At 54.3% G+C, this 15,656-nt stretch overlaps 1 protein-coding gene across 1 annotated transcript; it reads left to right on the top strand.

Moving 5' to 3' along the window:
* The first annotated feature begins 10,610 nt into the window (after nucleotides 1-10,610).
* PFN1 (profilin 1) lies at nucleotides 10,611-15,656 on the top strand. Its single transcript, XM_066593899.1, has 3 exons — nucleotides 10,611-10,837; nucleotides 11,898-12,081; nucleotides 15,371-15,656. The coding sequence occupies exons 1-3, from the start codon at nucleotides 10,715-10,717 to the stop codon at nucleotides 15,466-15,468; spliced, it is 405 nt and encodes a 134-aa protein (XP_066449996.1). The 5' UTR covers nucleotides 10,611-10,714; the 3' UTR covers nucleotides 15,469-15,656.

The following is a 15,656-nucleotide window of genomic DNA, read 5'->3' as shown; positions in this document are numbered from 1 at the left end:
TAATAATGCCCCCTCATGGGCCTATTTAGTCATAATGTCTCCTCATGGACTTATTTAGTAATAATGCCCCTCATGGGCCTATTTAGTAATAATGCCCCTCAAGGGCCTATTTAGTAATAATGCCCCCTCATGGCCCAATTCAGTAATAATGCCCCCTCATGGCCCTATTTAGTAATAATGCGACCTCATGGCCCTATTTACTAATAATGCCCCCTCATGGCCCTATTTAGTAATTATGCCCCCTCATGGCCCTATTCAGTAATAATGCGCCCTCATGGCCCTATTTAGTAATAATGCCCCTTCATGGCCCTATTTAGTAATAATGCCCCCTCATGGCCCTATTCAGTAATAATGCGCCCTCATGGCCCTATTAAGTAATAATGCCCTCTCATGGCCCTATTTAGTAATAATGCCCCCTCATGGTTCCATTTAATAATAATGCCCCTCTCATGGCCCTATTGAGTAAGAATGTCCCCACATGGCCCTATTTAGTAATAATGCCCCCTCATGGGCGTATTTAGTAATAATGCCCCCTCATGGCCCTATTGAGTAATAATGCCCCCTCATGGCCCTATTCAGTAATAATGTCACCCTCATGGCCTTATTTAGTAATAATGTCCCCTCGTGGGCCTATTTAGTAATAATGCCCTCTCGTGGGCATATTTAGTAATAATGTCTCCTCCTGGACCTATTTAGTAATAATGCCCCCTCATGGGCCTATTGAGTAATAATGCCCAGTCATGGCCCTATTTAGTAATAATGCCCCATCATGGCCCTATTGAGTAATAATGCCCCCTCATGGCCCTATTCAGTAATAATGCCCCCTCATGGCCCTATTCAGTAATAATGTCCCCTCATTGCCCTATTTAGTAATAATGCCCCCTCATGGGCCTATTGACTATTAATGCCCCCTCATGGCCCTATTTACTAATAATGCCCCCTCATGGCCCTAATTAGTAATAATGCCCTCTCATGGCCCTATTCAGTAATAATGCGCCCTCATGGCCCAATTCAGTAAAAATGCCCCACATGGCCCTATTTAGTAATAATGCCCCCTCATGGCCCTATTTAGTAATAATGCCACCTCATGGCCCTATTTAGTAAGAATGCCCCCTCATGACCCTATTCAGTAATAATGCGCCCTCATGGCCCTATTTAGTAATAATTCCCCCTCATGGCCCTATTTAGTAATAATGCCCCCTCATGGCCCTATTGAGTAATAATGCCCACTCATGGCCCTATTCAGTAATAATGCGCCCTCATGGCCCTATTTAGTAATAATGCTCACTCATGGACCTATTGAGTAATAATGCCCCCTCATGGCCCTATTCAGTAATAATGCCCCCTCATGGTCGTATTCAGTAATAATGCGCCCTCATGGCCCTATTTAGTAATAATGCCCCTCATGGCCCTATTTAGTAATAATGCCCCCTCATGGCCCTATTCAGTAATAATGCGCCCTCATGGCCCTATTTAGTAATAATACCCCCTCATGGCCCTGTTTAGTAATAATGCCCCCTCATGGCCCTATTCAGTAATAATGCGCCCTCATGGCCCTATTTAGTAATAATGCCCCCTCATGGCCCTATTTAGTAATAATGCCCCTCTCATGGCCCTATTGAGTAAGAATGTCTCCACATGGCCCTATTTAGTAATAATGCCCCCTCATGGGCCTATTTAGTCATAATGTCTCCTCATGGACTTATTTAGTAATAATGCCCCTCATGGGCCTATTTAGTAATAATGCCCCTCAAGGGCCTATTTAGTAATAATGCCCCCTCATGGCCCTATTGAGTAATAATGTCCCCTCATGGCCCTATTTAGTAATAATGTCCCCTCATGGGCCTATTTAGTAATAATGTCCCCTCATGGGCCTATTTAGTAATAATGTCTCCTCATGGACCTATTTAGTAATAATGCCCCCACATGGGCCTATTGAGTAATAATGTCCCCTCATGGCCCTATTTAGTAATAATGTCCCCTCATGGGCCTATTTAGTAATAATGCGCCCCCATGGCCCTATTTAGTAATAATGCCCCCTCATGGCCCTATTGAGTAATAATGTCACCCTCATGGCCCTATTCAGTAATAATGCCCCCTCATGGACCTATTTAGTAATAATGCCCTCTCATGGGCCTATTTAGTAATAATGTCTCCTCATGGACCTATTTAGTAATAATGCCCCCTCATGGCCCTATTTAGTAATAATGCCCCCTCATGGGCCTATTTAGTAATAATGTCTCCTCTCTCCTCATGGACCTATTTAGTAATAATGCCCCTCATGGGCCTATTTAGTAATAATGCCCCTCATGGGCCTATTTAGTAATAATGCCCCCTCATGGCCCTATTGAGTAATAATGTCCCGTCATGGCCCTATTTAGTAATATTGCCACCTCATGGCCCTATTGAGTAATAATGCCCCTCATGGGCCTATTTAGTAATAATGCCCCCTCATGGCCCTATTCAGTAATAATGCCCCCTCATGGCCCTATTCAGTAATAATGCCCCCTCATGGCCCTATTGAGTAATAATGCCCCTCATGGCCCTATTTAGTAATGTCACCCTCATGGCGCTGTTTAGTAATAATGTCTCCTCCTGGACCTATTTAGTAATAATGCCCCTCATGGACCTATTTAGTAATAATGCCCCTCATGGACCTATTTAGTAATAATGCCCCCTCATGGGCCTATTTAGTAATAATGTCTCCTCATGGACCTATTGAGTAATAACGCCCCCTCATGGCCCTATTCAGTAATCATGCCCCCTCATGGGCCTATTTAGTAATAATGCCCCCTCATGGCCCTATTTAGTAATAATGCGCCCTCATGGCCCTATTTAGTAATAATGCTCCCTCATGGCCCTATTCAGTAATAATGCGCCCTCATGGCCCTATTTAGTAATAATGCGCCCTCATGGCCCTATTTAGTAATAATGCCCCTTCATGGCCCTATTTAGTAATAATGTCTCCTCATGGACCTATTTAGTAATAATGTCTCCTCATGGCCCTATTTAGTAATAATGCTCCCTCATGGGCCTATTGAGTAATAATGCCCCCTCATGGCCCTATTTAGTAATAATGCCCCCTCATGGCCCTATTTAGTAATAATGTCTCCTCATGGACCTATTTAGTAATAATGCTCCCTCATGGGCCTATTGAGTAATAATGCCCCCTCATGGCCCAATTCAGTAATAATGCTCCCTCATGGGCCTATTTAGTAATAATGCCCCCTCATGGCCCTATTTAGTAATAATGCCCCCTCATGGCCCTATTCAGTAATAATGATCCCTCATGGCCCTATTTAGTAATAATGCCCCCTCATGGCCCTATTTAGTAATAATGCTCCCTCATGGCCCTACTTAGTAATAATACCCCCTCATGGCCCTATTTAGTAATAATGCCCCCTCATGGCCCTATTCAGAAATAATGCTCCCTCATGGCCCTATTTAGTAATAATGCCCCCTCATGGCCCTATTTAGTAATAATGCCCCCTCATGGCCCTATTTAGTAATAATGCCCCCTCATGGCCCTGTTTAGTAATAATGCCCCCTCATGGCCCTATTCAGTAATAATGCGCCCTCATGGGCCTATTTAGTAATAATGCCCCTTCGTGACCCTATTTAGTAATAATGCTCCCTCATGGCCCTATTTAGTAATAATGCCCCCTCATGGCCCTATTCAGTAATAATGTCCCCTCATGGCCCTATTCAGTAATAATGCCCCCTCATGGCCCTATTTAGTAATAATGTCTCCTCATGGCCCTATTTAGTAATAATGTCTCCTCATGGCCCTATTCAGTAATAATGCGCCCTCATGGGCCTATTTAGTAATAATGCCCCTTCGTGACCCTATTTAGTAATAATGCTCCCTCATGGCCCTATTTAGTAATAATGCCCCCTCATGGCCCTATTCAGTAATAATGTCCCCTCATGGCCCTATTTAATAATAATGCCCCCTCATGGCCCTATTTAGTAATAATGTCTCCTCATGGCCCTATATAGTAATAATGTCCCCTCATGGCCCTATTTAGTAATAATGCCCCCTCATGGCCCTATTGAGTAATAATGTCACCCTCATGGCCCTATTCAGTAATAATGCCCCCTCATGGACCTATTTAGTAATAATGCCCTCTCATGGGCCTATTTAGTAATAATGTCTCCTCATGGACCTATTTAGTAATAATGCCCCCTCATGGGCCTATTTAGTAATAATGTCTCCTCATGGACCTATTTAGTAATAATGCCCCTCATGGGCCTATTTAGTAATAATGCCCCTCATGGGCCTATTTAGTAATAATGCCCCCTCATGGCCCTATTGAGTAATAATGTCCCGTCATGGCCCTATTTAGTAATATTGCCACCTCATGGCCCTATTGAGTAATAATGCCCCTCATGGGCCTATTTAGTAATAATGCCCCCTCATGGCCCTATTCAGTAATAATGCCCCCTCATGGCCCTATTCAGTAATAATGCCCCCTCATGGCCCTATTCAGTAATAATGCCCCCTCATGGCCCTATTGAGTAATAATGTCACCCTCATGGCCCTATTCAGTAATAATGCCCCCTCATGGACCTATTTAGTAATAATGCCCTCTCATGGGCCTATTTAGTAATAATGTCTCCTCATGGACCTATTTAGTAATAATGCCCCCTCATGGGCCTATTTAGTAATAATGTCTCCTCATGGACCTATTTAGTAATAATGCCCCTCATGGGCCTATTTAGTAATAATGCCCCTCATGGGCCTATTTAGTAATAATGCCCCCTCATGGCCCTATTGAGTAATAATGTCCCGTCATGGCCCTATTTAGTAATATTGCCACCTCATGGCCCTATTGAGTAATAATGCCCCTCATGGGCCTATTTAGTAATAATGCCCCCTCATGGCCCTATTCAGTAATAATGCCCCCTCATGGCCGTATTCAGTAATAATGCCCCCTCATGGCCCTATTGAGTAATAATGCCCCTCATGGCCCTATTTAGTAATGTCACCCTCATGGCGCTGTTTAGTAATAATGTCTCCTCCTGGACCTATTTAGTAATAATGCCCCTCATGGACCTATTTAGTAATAATGCCCCTCATGGACCTATTTAGTAATAATGCCCCCTCATGGGCCTATTTAGTAATAATGTCTCCTCATGGACCTATTGAGTAATAACGCCCCCTCATGGCCCTATTCAGTAATCATGCCCCCTCATGGGCCTATTTAGTAATAATGCCCCCTCATGGCCCTATTTAGTAATAATGCGCCCTCATGGCCCTATTTAGTAATAATGCCCCCTCATGGCCCTATTCAGTAATAATGCGCCCTCATGGCCCTATTTAGTAATAATGCGCCCTCATGGCCCTATTTAGTAATAATGCCCCCTCATGGCCCTATTTAGTAATAATGTCTCCTCATGGACCTATTTAGTAATAATGTCTCCTCATGGCCCTATTTAATAATAATGCTCCCTCATGGGCCTATTGAGTAATAATGCCCCCTCATGGCCCTATTTAGTAATAATGCCCCCTCATGGCCCTATTTAGTAATAATGTCTCCTCATGGACCTATTTAGTAATAATGCTCCCTCATGGGCCTATTTAGTAATAATGCCCCCTCATGGCCCTATTTAGTAATAATGCCCCCTCATGGCCCTATTCAGTAATAATGATCCCTCATGGCCCTATTTAGTAATAATGCCCCCTCATGGCCCTATTTAGTAATAATGCTCCCTCATGGCCCTACTTAGTAATAATACCCCCTCATGGCCCTATTTAGTAATAATGCCCCCTCATGGCCCTATTCAGTAATAATGCTCCCTCATGGCCCTATTTAGTAATAATGCCCCCTCATGGCCCTATTTAGTAATAATGCCCCCTCATGGCCCTATTTAGTAATAATGCCCCCTCATGGCCCTGTTTAGTAATAATGCCCCCTCATGGCCCTATTCAGTAATAATGCGCCCTCATGGGCCTATTTAGTAATAATGCCCCTTCGTGACCCTATTTAGTAATAATGCTCCCTCATGGCCCTATTTAGTAATAATGCCCCCTCATGGCCCTATTCAGTAATAATGTCCCCTCATGGCCCTATTCAGTAATAATGCCCCCTCATGGCCCTATTTAGTAATAATGTCTCCTCATGGCCCTATTTAGTAATAATGTCTCCTCATGGCTCTATTCAGTAATAATGCCCCTTCGTGACCCTATTTAGTAATAATGCTCCCTCATGGCCCTATTTAGTAATAATGCCCCCTCATGGCCCTATTCAGTAATAATGTCCCCTCATGGCCCTATTTAATAATAATGCCCCCTCATGGCCCTATTCAGTAATAATGCCCCCTCATGGCCCTATTTAGTAATAATGTCTCCTCATGGCCCTATTTAGTAATAATGTCTCCTCATGGCTCTATTCAGTAATAATGCCCCTTCGTGACCCTATTTAGTAATAATGCTCCCTCATGGCCCTATTTAGTAATAATGCCCCCTCATGGCCCTATTCAGTAATAATGTCTCCTCATGGCCCTATATAGTAATAATGTCCCCTCATGGCCCTATTTAGTAATAACGCCCCCTCATGGGCCTATTGAGTAATAACGCCTTCCATGCCATGTCTGTTAATAAGAGCATGATGAGCATTATCAGTTTTTAAAAAATGCCCTTTTGCAGCTGAAAAAATAAAAAACAGCAACACCCAACTCCAAACACTCCCGACCCCTGCAGTCCGCGCTCCCTGCTCCCCAGCATGCTCCCAGGTAGACAGATCACATGATTTGAGCCCAGAAGTTCGCTGGGGAGCAGGAGGTGCAGACGACAGGGGTTGTCAGCAGCAGGAACGTTGGAGGTGAGTATAGCTGTCTTTCATTTTTAGGGAGGGGGGGGAGGCAGATGACTCCTGCCACCCGGAATAGTGTCCCAAATCTGGGACTGTCCCAAGGAATCCGGGCAGTTAGGAGTATATACATATACCCGCAGCATGCGGGCAGTTGGGAGGCGTATATACATATACCTGCAGCATCCCGGCGGTTGGGAGGAGTATATACATATACCTGCACTATCCGGGCGGTTGGGAGGTGTATATACATATACCTGCAGCATCATGGCAGTTGGGAGGAGTATATACATATACCTGCAGCATCATGGCGGTTGGGAGGAGTATATACATATACCTGCAGCATCCGGGCGGTTGGGAGGAGTATATACATATACCTGCAGCATCATGGCGGTGGAGAGGAGTATATACATATACCTGCAGCATCCGGGCGGTGGAGAGGAGTATATACATATACCCGCAGCAAGCGGGCGGTTGGGAGGAGTATATACATATACCCGCAGCATGCGGGCGGTTGGGAGGCGTATATACATATACCTGCAGCATCCCGGCGGTTGGGAGGAGTATATACATATACCTGCAGCATCCAGGCGGTTGGGAGGAGTATATACATATACCTGCAGCATCCAGGCGGTTGGGAGGAGTATATACATATACCTGCAGCATCCGGGCGGTTGGGAGGAGTATATACATATACCTGCAGCATGCGGGCGGTTGGGAGGAGTATATACATATACCTGCAGCATGCGGGCGGTTGGGAGGCGTATATAGATATACCTGCAGCATGCGGGCGGTTGGGAGGAGTATATACATATACCTGCAGCATCCGGGCGGTTGGGAGGAGTATATACATATACCTGCAGCATGCAGGCGGTTGGGAGGAGTATATACATATACCTGCTGCATCCGGGCGGCTGGGAGGAGTATATACATATACCTGCAGCATCCGGGCGGTTGAGGTGTATATACATATATGCTGAATAGAAAGCTGATTAAAGGGGCGGTGTCAGGGTGGGTATTGCGCCTCGTTCACACGGATGCGGGTCACAACCGAACATCCCACTTGCGTCTTTCCACTGTTTCTGCTGGTTTATGTGCGCAAAAGTAACCTTCGCATTTACGCACAAAACCTAAACCTGACGGGCCGGCGCTGTGCTGCACAAAGAGCCTCTGCAGATGCACCTGTAAATCTGACCGCCGCTGCGGAGCGCATTTGCGCATCAACCAGTCAAAACTCTTTTTTTTTACCGTGCAAACTTTGCGCTAGGGCGCGCGTAGGAAGAAATCCGGAGGACCGGCCCCGCCCGCATGGAAGCGGCGTGCGTGAAGGACAGGACAAGGCCCGCCGCTTCTAGTGCGTAGGAATATTGCGCAACTATCAGGCGAGTGAAAACTAAACTGGTGCGATGTTTCGTGGATGTGATTTTCACACCTGCAGAAAGTGACCAACGCACGGCCGCCCACGCCAACGCACGGCCGCCCACGGCGACGCGGGATTTCTGTGCATTCACCTGGATGGCTTATTGCGCTAAATTAGGGCGGCTGCTGCGCATTTGCGTGCGAACAAATCAGAGAAGACATTGATTTCAGCCGGTTCATTTTTGCTCAGGAGAGTCTCACGCGCAAAAGATGGGACCTGCTTTATTCTGCGCACCAAGGAGCCGTACGGCGGTCTGCGGGAGGAGCGCAAATATACCCGCAGTACGCACAATACGCTGCGCGCTCCTGGGGCCTCCTGCGGCGTAATCAGGGCGGGTGATTCCCCGAACTCGCGGTGCCTGAGCAAATACGCACAATCTCGTGCACAAACTACCCCTGTTCACTGCAAAACGTGGCGCAGTGAGCTCTGCCGTCCGCTCGCTGCAGCCGCCCGTGCACTCGCTGGTTTTGCGCCAGTATAAATTTTCCATTATTGCCAACGCTGCGTGCCGACTGGCATCCTGGCGTGTACGGGCGAGATTCACGCCAAGATACAGCTCGTCACTCTCCTCTTTGCGCACACATTTCACGCGCCGTGAGAGACGCCAAGGAAAGTAACGTTTACTGTCATGTATTATCAGCGCAAAACCTGCGAGCGTCTTCGGGCCGCACTGAGATCCATGTGCGCCGTCTGCAGAACATCTGGCCGCCGCTGCCCGTGGGGTCGCTCTCTGGGCCGTCCGCAGAACATCTGGCCGCCGCTGCCCGTGGGGTCGCTCTCTGGGCCGTCCGCAGAACATCTGGCCGCCGCTGCCCGTGGGGTCGCTCTCTGGGCCGTCCGCAGAACATCTGGCCGCCGCTGCCCGTGGGGTCGCTCTCTGGGCCGCCGCTGCCCGTGGGGTCGCTCTCTGGGCCGCCGCTGCCCGTGGGGTCGCTCTCTGGGCCGTCGCTGCCCGTGGGGTCGCTCTCTGGGCCGTCGCTGCCCGTGGGGTCGCTCTCTGGGCCGTCCGCAGAACATCTGGCCGCCGCTGCCCGTGGGGTCGCTCTCTGGGCTGCCGCTGCCCCTGGGGTCGCTCTCTGGGCCGTCGCTGCCCGTGGGGTCGCTCTCTGGGCCGCCGCTGCCCGTGGGGTCGCTCTCTGGGCCGTCGCTGCCCGTGGGGTCGCTCTCTGGGCCGTCGCTGCCCGTGGGGTCGCTCTCTGGGCCGCCGCTGCCCGTGGGGTCGCTCTCTGGGCCGTCGCTGCCCGTGGGGTCGCTCTCTGGGCCGTCGCTGCCCGTGGGGTCGCTCTCTGGGCCGCCGCTGCCCGTGGGGTCGCTCTCTGGGCCGCCGCTGCCCGTGGGGTCGCTCTCTGGGCCGCCGCTGCCCGTGGGGTCGCTCTCTGGGCCGCCGCTGCCCGTGGGGTCGCTCTCTGGGCCGTTGCTGCCCGTGGGGTCGCTCTCTGGGCCGCCGCTGCCCGTGGGGTCGCTCTCTGGGCCGCCGCTGCCCGTGGGGTCGCTCTCTGGGCCGTCGCTGCCCGTGGGGTCGCTCTCTGGGCCGTCGCTGCCCGTGGGGTCGCTCTCTGGGCCGCCGCTGCCCGTGGGGTCGCTCTCTAGGCCGCCGCTGCCCGTGGGGTCGCTCTCTGGGCGTGTTGCGGACACATTTTGCGGGTGCTGCTCTATTTTTCTGCGTATTTGCGCACCAAGAGGGACACGGAGTCTATGGGAGGCGCGCGAATACGAACTCAATATGGGGCAGTCCTGTGGGGTAAAGCCATCCGGACCTCATTAGGCTAAACAGCCTTCTAACCACAGATTGCGTGTGCCGGGCCCTGCGGGCGCAAAGGCTGCGGCTCCAGGTGCCGATACACGCACATATCAACCTGATCGCTCTGCTCGGAGTGCCATGCGCGGCGCTGAGGCGGGTGTATCTGCGTATACTCTCATACTCTCATGTGAAACCGCTCTAATATAAGGTTAAAAAAACGGTTGCGTGCGAGAGCCCAGTGAACAGGCCGTACGATCATACGAGCCCTCAGTAGTCCGGGCTGCCGCTCTGTCTCCGGCCTACAGGGGGCAGTGTCTCCTCCGCCGTCTTCTGATCTCGGCTAGTCACGTGGCGGTTCCCGCCTTATGAAAGGCCAACTCACCTCTTCAGCGCATGCGCAATGCTTTTCCGCCGTTTGGCTCCCTGGTCTTGGCGCGTGCGCACTATGTCTTAGGACATCCGCCTCTACGTCATCTCTCTTGCGCTTGCGCAGTGGTGAGCCGGCCGCGCCCTGCCCCGCAGCCCGCGCATGAGGTCTCTGACTGAAGCTCCGCCTCTCCAAGTCATTTGCGCCTGCGTAGTCACCGCCTTCCGACGTGACGTCAACACCGACCGGCATCGCGCCATATATAAAGGGGCGGGGCTGGTGGTGGTGGACCCTGCGCGCGCACCAGCCCGATCTGCACGAGGCAGCGTCACCCGCCAACAGCCGAAAACCCCCCGAAATCGCCGCCTGCCGTCATGTCCTGGGCCGACTACATCAAGAACCTGATGGGGCCTGACGTACAGGACGCCTGTATCTGCGGCTTCAACCCGCCGTCTGTGTGGGCCGCCGAGCAGGGAGGGAACCTGTGCCGGATTACGGTGAGCGGGCGGCGGGTGTATGCGGGTGTTGCGGGGCCTTCGTCCTGTAGGGATGTAGCGGAGCTGAGAGCGGTGGCCGCAGCTGCTGCACTTCCTCTTCTCTGCGGGTGTTGGGGTCCTCGGGGCCCGTCTGTAAGCCTCTCCTTTACCCCCTGTGACTGGGAAGCTGTGGGGCCCCACTGAGGGGTTGCAGTGGCCCCTGGGGGTCTTGTTTACAGCTGCACATGGGCCCCCGGTGGGGGAGGGGCGCTCGGTGGCTCCTTTGCCTATAAAAGGCTCGGCGCGCAGCGAGGGGACGGGCGGCTCCGGCAGGAAGTGGTGACGGCTCCGCAGCTTCCTCCTGCAGAGGTGGCTGACAACAGGGAGTAATAGCCTCCTGTGACGCAGGCCTGCTGGTGCCGCCTGGTCTGTACAGACATTTCTGGGGTGCCGGCCTGTTAACCCTTTAGCTGCTGAGGGCTGGGTGATCTGTAGGGTCTTCTGTAGGCCCCGCGGAGCTCCGGCCTGTTAACCCTTTAGCTGCTGGCTGATCTGTAGGCCCCGCGGAGCTCCGGCCTGTCGGCCGCTCTTGTTGGCTCTGCAGTACTGGGGTATTGCAGTGCACTGCGGGGCTTGTACAGCGCTTATTCCACAGCTTTCAGGTAACTTGCCTCCCCCAGCGAGCCGTGACTAGCCTGAGGGTCCTGCAGGAGGGTGCGAGCTGCTGCTGTGTAACTAGAGGACCATGTTGTCGCTGCCGGGGTGCGGGGCCCGCGGTGGGCGCCGGGGCGGGCCAGGATGGTCATATTCATTCAGAAGTGGGTTCTGTCGCTGCCGTTGTTTACACCTGAGGCCGGACCCCTAAATGCCCCTGATCGCACCCGTCCTGACCGCCGTGCCCACGCAGAACTAGTCGTGTTGTGGTAGTGGTCTGTCACCGAGGGGTTAATAGACCGGGGGGGGGGGGGGGGGGGGGCACTCGCTCGGCTCCTGTGAGGGCAGGAATGGTGCTGAGGGTCCCGTGACAGCAGTGCATTCTGGGAGCCTCGAGCTGCGGCCATGTAACATGCTTGTCTTCCAGGCTGCGGAGATCTCGGCTCTGGCCGCGGACGAGCGCAGCGGCTTCTTCATTAACGGCCTGACGCTCGGGGGCATGCGCTGCAGCGTCATCAGGGACAACTTCGCTGACACGTTTACGATGGACGTCCGGACGAAGTCAACAGAAGGGCCAACGTACAACATCGGCATCTGCAAAACGTGTACAGGTGAGTACGGGGGTCCCGGGTGGTCTGCCCTAACTGGGGCCTGCACATGTGATCTGTAGGGGGCTGTGTTCAGTCCTCTTCTGCATGTAATGTGTGGGCAGTCCTTGGTGTGTGCCCACCCCTCCTTGGGTAACCTGTAGGGGTCCTTGGTGTGTGCCCACCCCTCCTTGGGTAACCTGTAGGGGTCCTTGGTGTGTGCCCACCCCTCCTTGGGTAACCTGTAGGGGTCCTTGGTGTGTGCCCACCCCTCCTTGGGTAACCTGTAGGGGTCCTTGGTGTGTGCCCACCCCTCCTTGGGTAACCTGTAGGGGTCCTTGGTGTGTGCCCACCCCTCCTTGGGTAACCTGTAGGGGTCCTTGGTGTGTGCCCACCCCTCCTTGGGTAACCTGTAGGGGTCCTTGGTGTGTGCCCACCCCTCCTTGGGTAACCTGTAGGGGTCCTTGGTGTGTGCCCACCCCTCCTTGGGTAACCTGTAGGGGTCCTTGGTGTGTGCCCACCCCTCCTTGGGTAACCTGTAGGGGTCCTTGGTGTGTGCCCACCCCTCCTTGGGTAACCTGTAGGGGTCCTTGGTGTGTGCCCACCCCTCCTTGGGTAACCTGTAGGGGTCCTTGGTGTGTGCCCACCCCTCCTTGGGTAACCTGTAGGGGTCCTTGGTGTGTGCCCACCCCTCCTTGGGTAACCTGTAGGGGTCCTTGGTGTGTGCCCACCCCTCCTTGGGTAACCTGTAGGGGTCCTTGGTGTGTGCCCACCCCTCCTTGGGTAACCTGTAGGGGTCCTTGGTGTGTGCCCACCCCTCCTTGGGTAACCTGTAGGGGTCCTTGGTGTGTGCCCACCCCTCCTTGGGTAACCTGTAGGGGTCCTTGGTGTGTGCCCACCCCTCCTTGGGTAACCTGTAGGGGTCCTTGGTGTGTGCCCACCCCTCCTTGGGTAACCTGTAGGGGTCCTTGGTGTGTGCCCACCCCTCCTTGGGTAACCTGTAGGGGTCCTTGGTGTGTGCCCACCCCTCCTTGGGTAACCTGTAGGGGTCCTTGGTGTGTGCCCACCCCTCCTTGGGTAACCTGTAGGGGTCCTTGGTGTGTGCCCACCCCTCCTTGGGTAACCTGTAGGGGTCCTTGGTGTGTGCCCACCCCTCCTTGGGTAACCTGTAGGGGTCCTTGGTGTGTGCCCACCCCTCCTTGGGTAACCTGTAGGGGTCCTTGGTGTGTGCCCACCCCTCCTTGGGTAACCTGTAGGGGTCCTTGGTGTGTGCCCACCCCTCCTTGGGTAACCTGTAGGGGTCCTCGGTGTGTGCCCACCCCTCCTTGGGTAACCTGTAGGGGTCCTCGGTGTGTGCCCACCCCTCCTTGGGTAACCTGTAGGGGTCCTCGGTGTGTGCCCACCCCTCCGGTAACCTGTAGGGGTCCTCGGTGTGTGCCCCCCCCTTCTTGGGTAACCTGTAGGGGTCCTCGGTGTGTGCCCCCCCTTCTTGGGTAACCTGTAGGGGTCCTCGGTGTGTGCCCCCCCTTCTTGGGTAACCTGTAGGGGTCCTCGGTGTGTGCCCCCCCTTCTTGGGTAACCTGTAGGGGTCCTCGGTGTGTGCCCCCCCTTCTTGGGTAACCTGTAGGGGTCCTCGGTGTGTGCCCCCCCTTCTTGGGTAACCTGTAGGGGTCCTCGGTGTGTGCCCCCCCCCTTCTTGGGTAACCTGTAGGGGTCCTCGGTGTGTGTGCCCCCCCCCCTTCTTGGGTAACCTGTAGGGGTCCTCGGTGTGTGCCCCCCCCTTCTTGGGTAACCTGTAGGGGTCCGGTGTGTGTGCCCCCCCCTTCTTGGGTAACCTGTAGGGGTCCGGTGTGTGTGCCCCCCCCTTCTTGGGTAACCTGTAGGGGTCCTCGGTGTGTGTGCCCCCCCCCCTTCTTGGGTAACCTGTAGGGGTCCTCGGTGTGTGTGCCCCCCTCTCCTTGGGTAACCCGTGGGGGGGCCTTGGTGTGTGCCCACCCCTCCTTGGGTAACCTGTAGGGGTCCTTGGTGTGTGCCCCCCCCTTCTTGGGTAACCTGTAGGGGTCCTTGGTGTGTGCCCCCCCCTTCTTGGGTAACCTGTAGGGGTCCTTGGTGTGTGCCCCCCCCTTCTTGGGTAACCTGTAGGGGTCCGGTGTGTGTGCCCCCCCCCTTCTTGGGTAACCTGTAGGGGTCCTCGGTGTGTGTGCCCCCCCCCCCTTCTTGGGTAACCTGTAGGGGTCCTCGGTGTGTGTGCCCCCCTCTCCTTGGGTAACCCGTGGGGGGGCCTTGGTGTGTGCAACCCCACCCTCCTTGGGTAACCCGTGGGGCGGGGGGTCTATGCCACGGGGGGGGGTCGTCCCCTCACTCTGTGACCCGGAGGGGGGGGTCTTTGCCGCGGGGGCCGTCCCCTTCCTGTGTGACCCGTGGCGTGGTCTTTGCCGCGGCGGCCGCCCCCTCCCTGTGTGACCCGTGGCGTGGTCTTTGCCGCGGCGGCCGCCCCCTCCCTGTGTGACCCGTGGCGTGGTCTTTGCCGCGGCGGCCGCCCCCTCCCTGTGTGACCCGTGGGGTGGTCTTGGGGCATGCCGCCCCCTCCCTGTGTGACCCGTGGGGTGGTCTTGGGGCATGCCGCCCCCTCCCTGTGTGACCCGTGGGGTGGTCTTGGGGCATGCCGCCCCCTCCCTGTGTGACCCGTGGGGTGGTCTTGGGGCATGCCGCCCCCTCCCTGTGTGACCCGTGGGGTGGTCTTGGGGCATGCCGCCCCCTCCCTGTGTGACCCGTGGGGTGGTCTTGGGGCATGCCGCCCCCTCCCTGTGTGACCCGTGGGGTGGTCTTGGGGCATGCCGCCCCCTCCCTGTGTGACCCGTGGGGTGGTCTTGGGGCATGCCGCCCCCTCCCTGTGTGACCCGTGGGGTGGTCTTGGGGCATGCCGCCCCCTCCCTGTGTGACCCGTGGGGTGGTCTTGGGGCATGCCGCCCCCTCCCTGTGTGACCCGTGGGGTGGTCTTGGGGCATGCCGCCCCCTCCCTGTGTGACCCGTGGGGTGGTCTTGGGGCATGCCGCCCCCTCCCTGTGTGACCCGTGGGGTGGTCTTGGGGCATGCCGCCCCCTCCCTGTGTGACCCGTGGGGTGGTCCTGGGGCATGCCGTCCCCTCCCTGTGTGACCCGTGGGGTGGTCTTGGGGCATGCCGTCCCCTCCCTGAGTGACCCGTGGGGTGGTCTTTGCCGCGGGGGCCGTCCCCTTCCTGTTTGACCCGTGGGGTGGTCTTTGCCGCGGGGGCCGTCCCCTTCCTGTGTAACCTCTCTTCTCTCTCCTGCAGCTTTCGTCATTGTGATGGGTAAAGAAGGCGTCCATGGGGGGTTGGTCAATGAGAAGGCATACAGCATGGGAAAGTATCTGCGAGACCTATCTATGTGAGACCTGCCGCCATTACTACTGATCAGCTGCCAACATCGGACCAACCAACGATTGATTTGTCTGCCCCTCCCCCTCATTCTGCCTTTTTGTTTTTTATCACTTGTTTTGCTTCCCGTCACAACGAACGATTCTTTTCCAGAAAACAAATTTATATCTGATTTAAGAATAAAAAAAAAAAATATGCCATA

Source organism: Eleutherodactylus coqui, chromosome 2, assembly GCF_035609145.1.
Source record: "Eleutherodactylus coqui strain aEleCoq1 chromosome 2, aEleCoq1.hap1, whole genome shotgun sequence".
NCBI lineage: Eukaryota > Metazoa > Chordata > Amphibia > Anura > Eleutherodactylidae > Eleutherodactylus > Eleutherodactylus coqui.
The sequence above is the reverse complement of the archived record's forward strand: the minus strand, read 5'-3'. Positions and strand labels throughout refer to the sequence as shown.

Coding starts and splice junctions, on each gene's coding strand:
- PFN1 (XM_066593899.1), top strand. CDS start 10,715: ATGTCCTGGGCCGACTACATCAAGAACCTGATGGGGCCTGACGTACAG. Junction 10,838..11,897: donor GGAACCTGTGCCGGATTACG/GTGAGCGGGCGG, acceptor CTTGTCTTCCAG/GCTGCGGAGATCTCGGCTCT. Junction 12,082..15,370: donor CATCTGCAAAACGTGTACAG/GTGAGTACGGGG, acceptor TCTCTCCTGCAG/CTTTCGTCATTGTGATGGGT.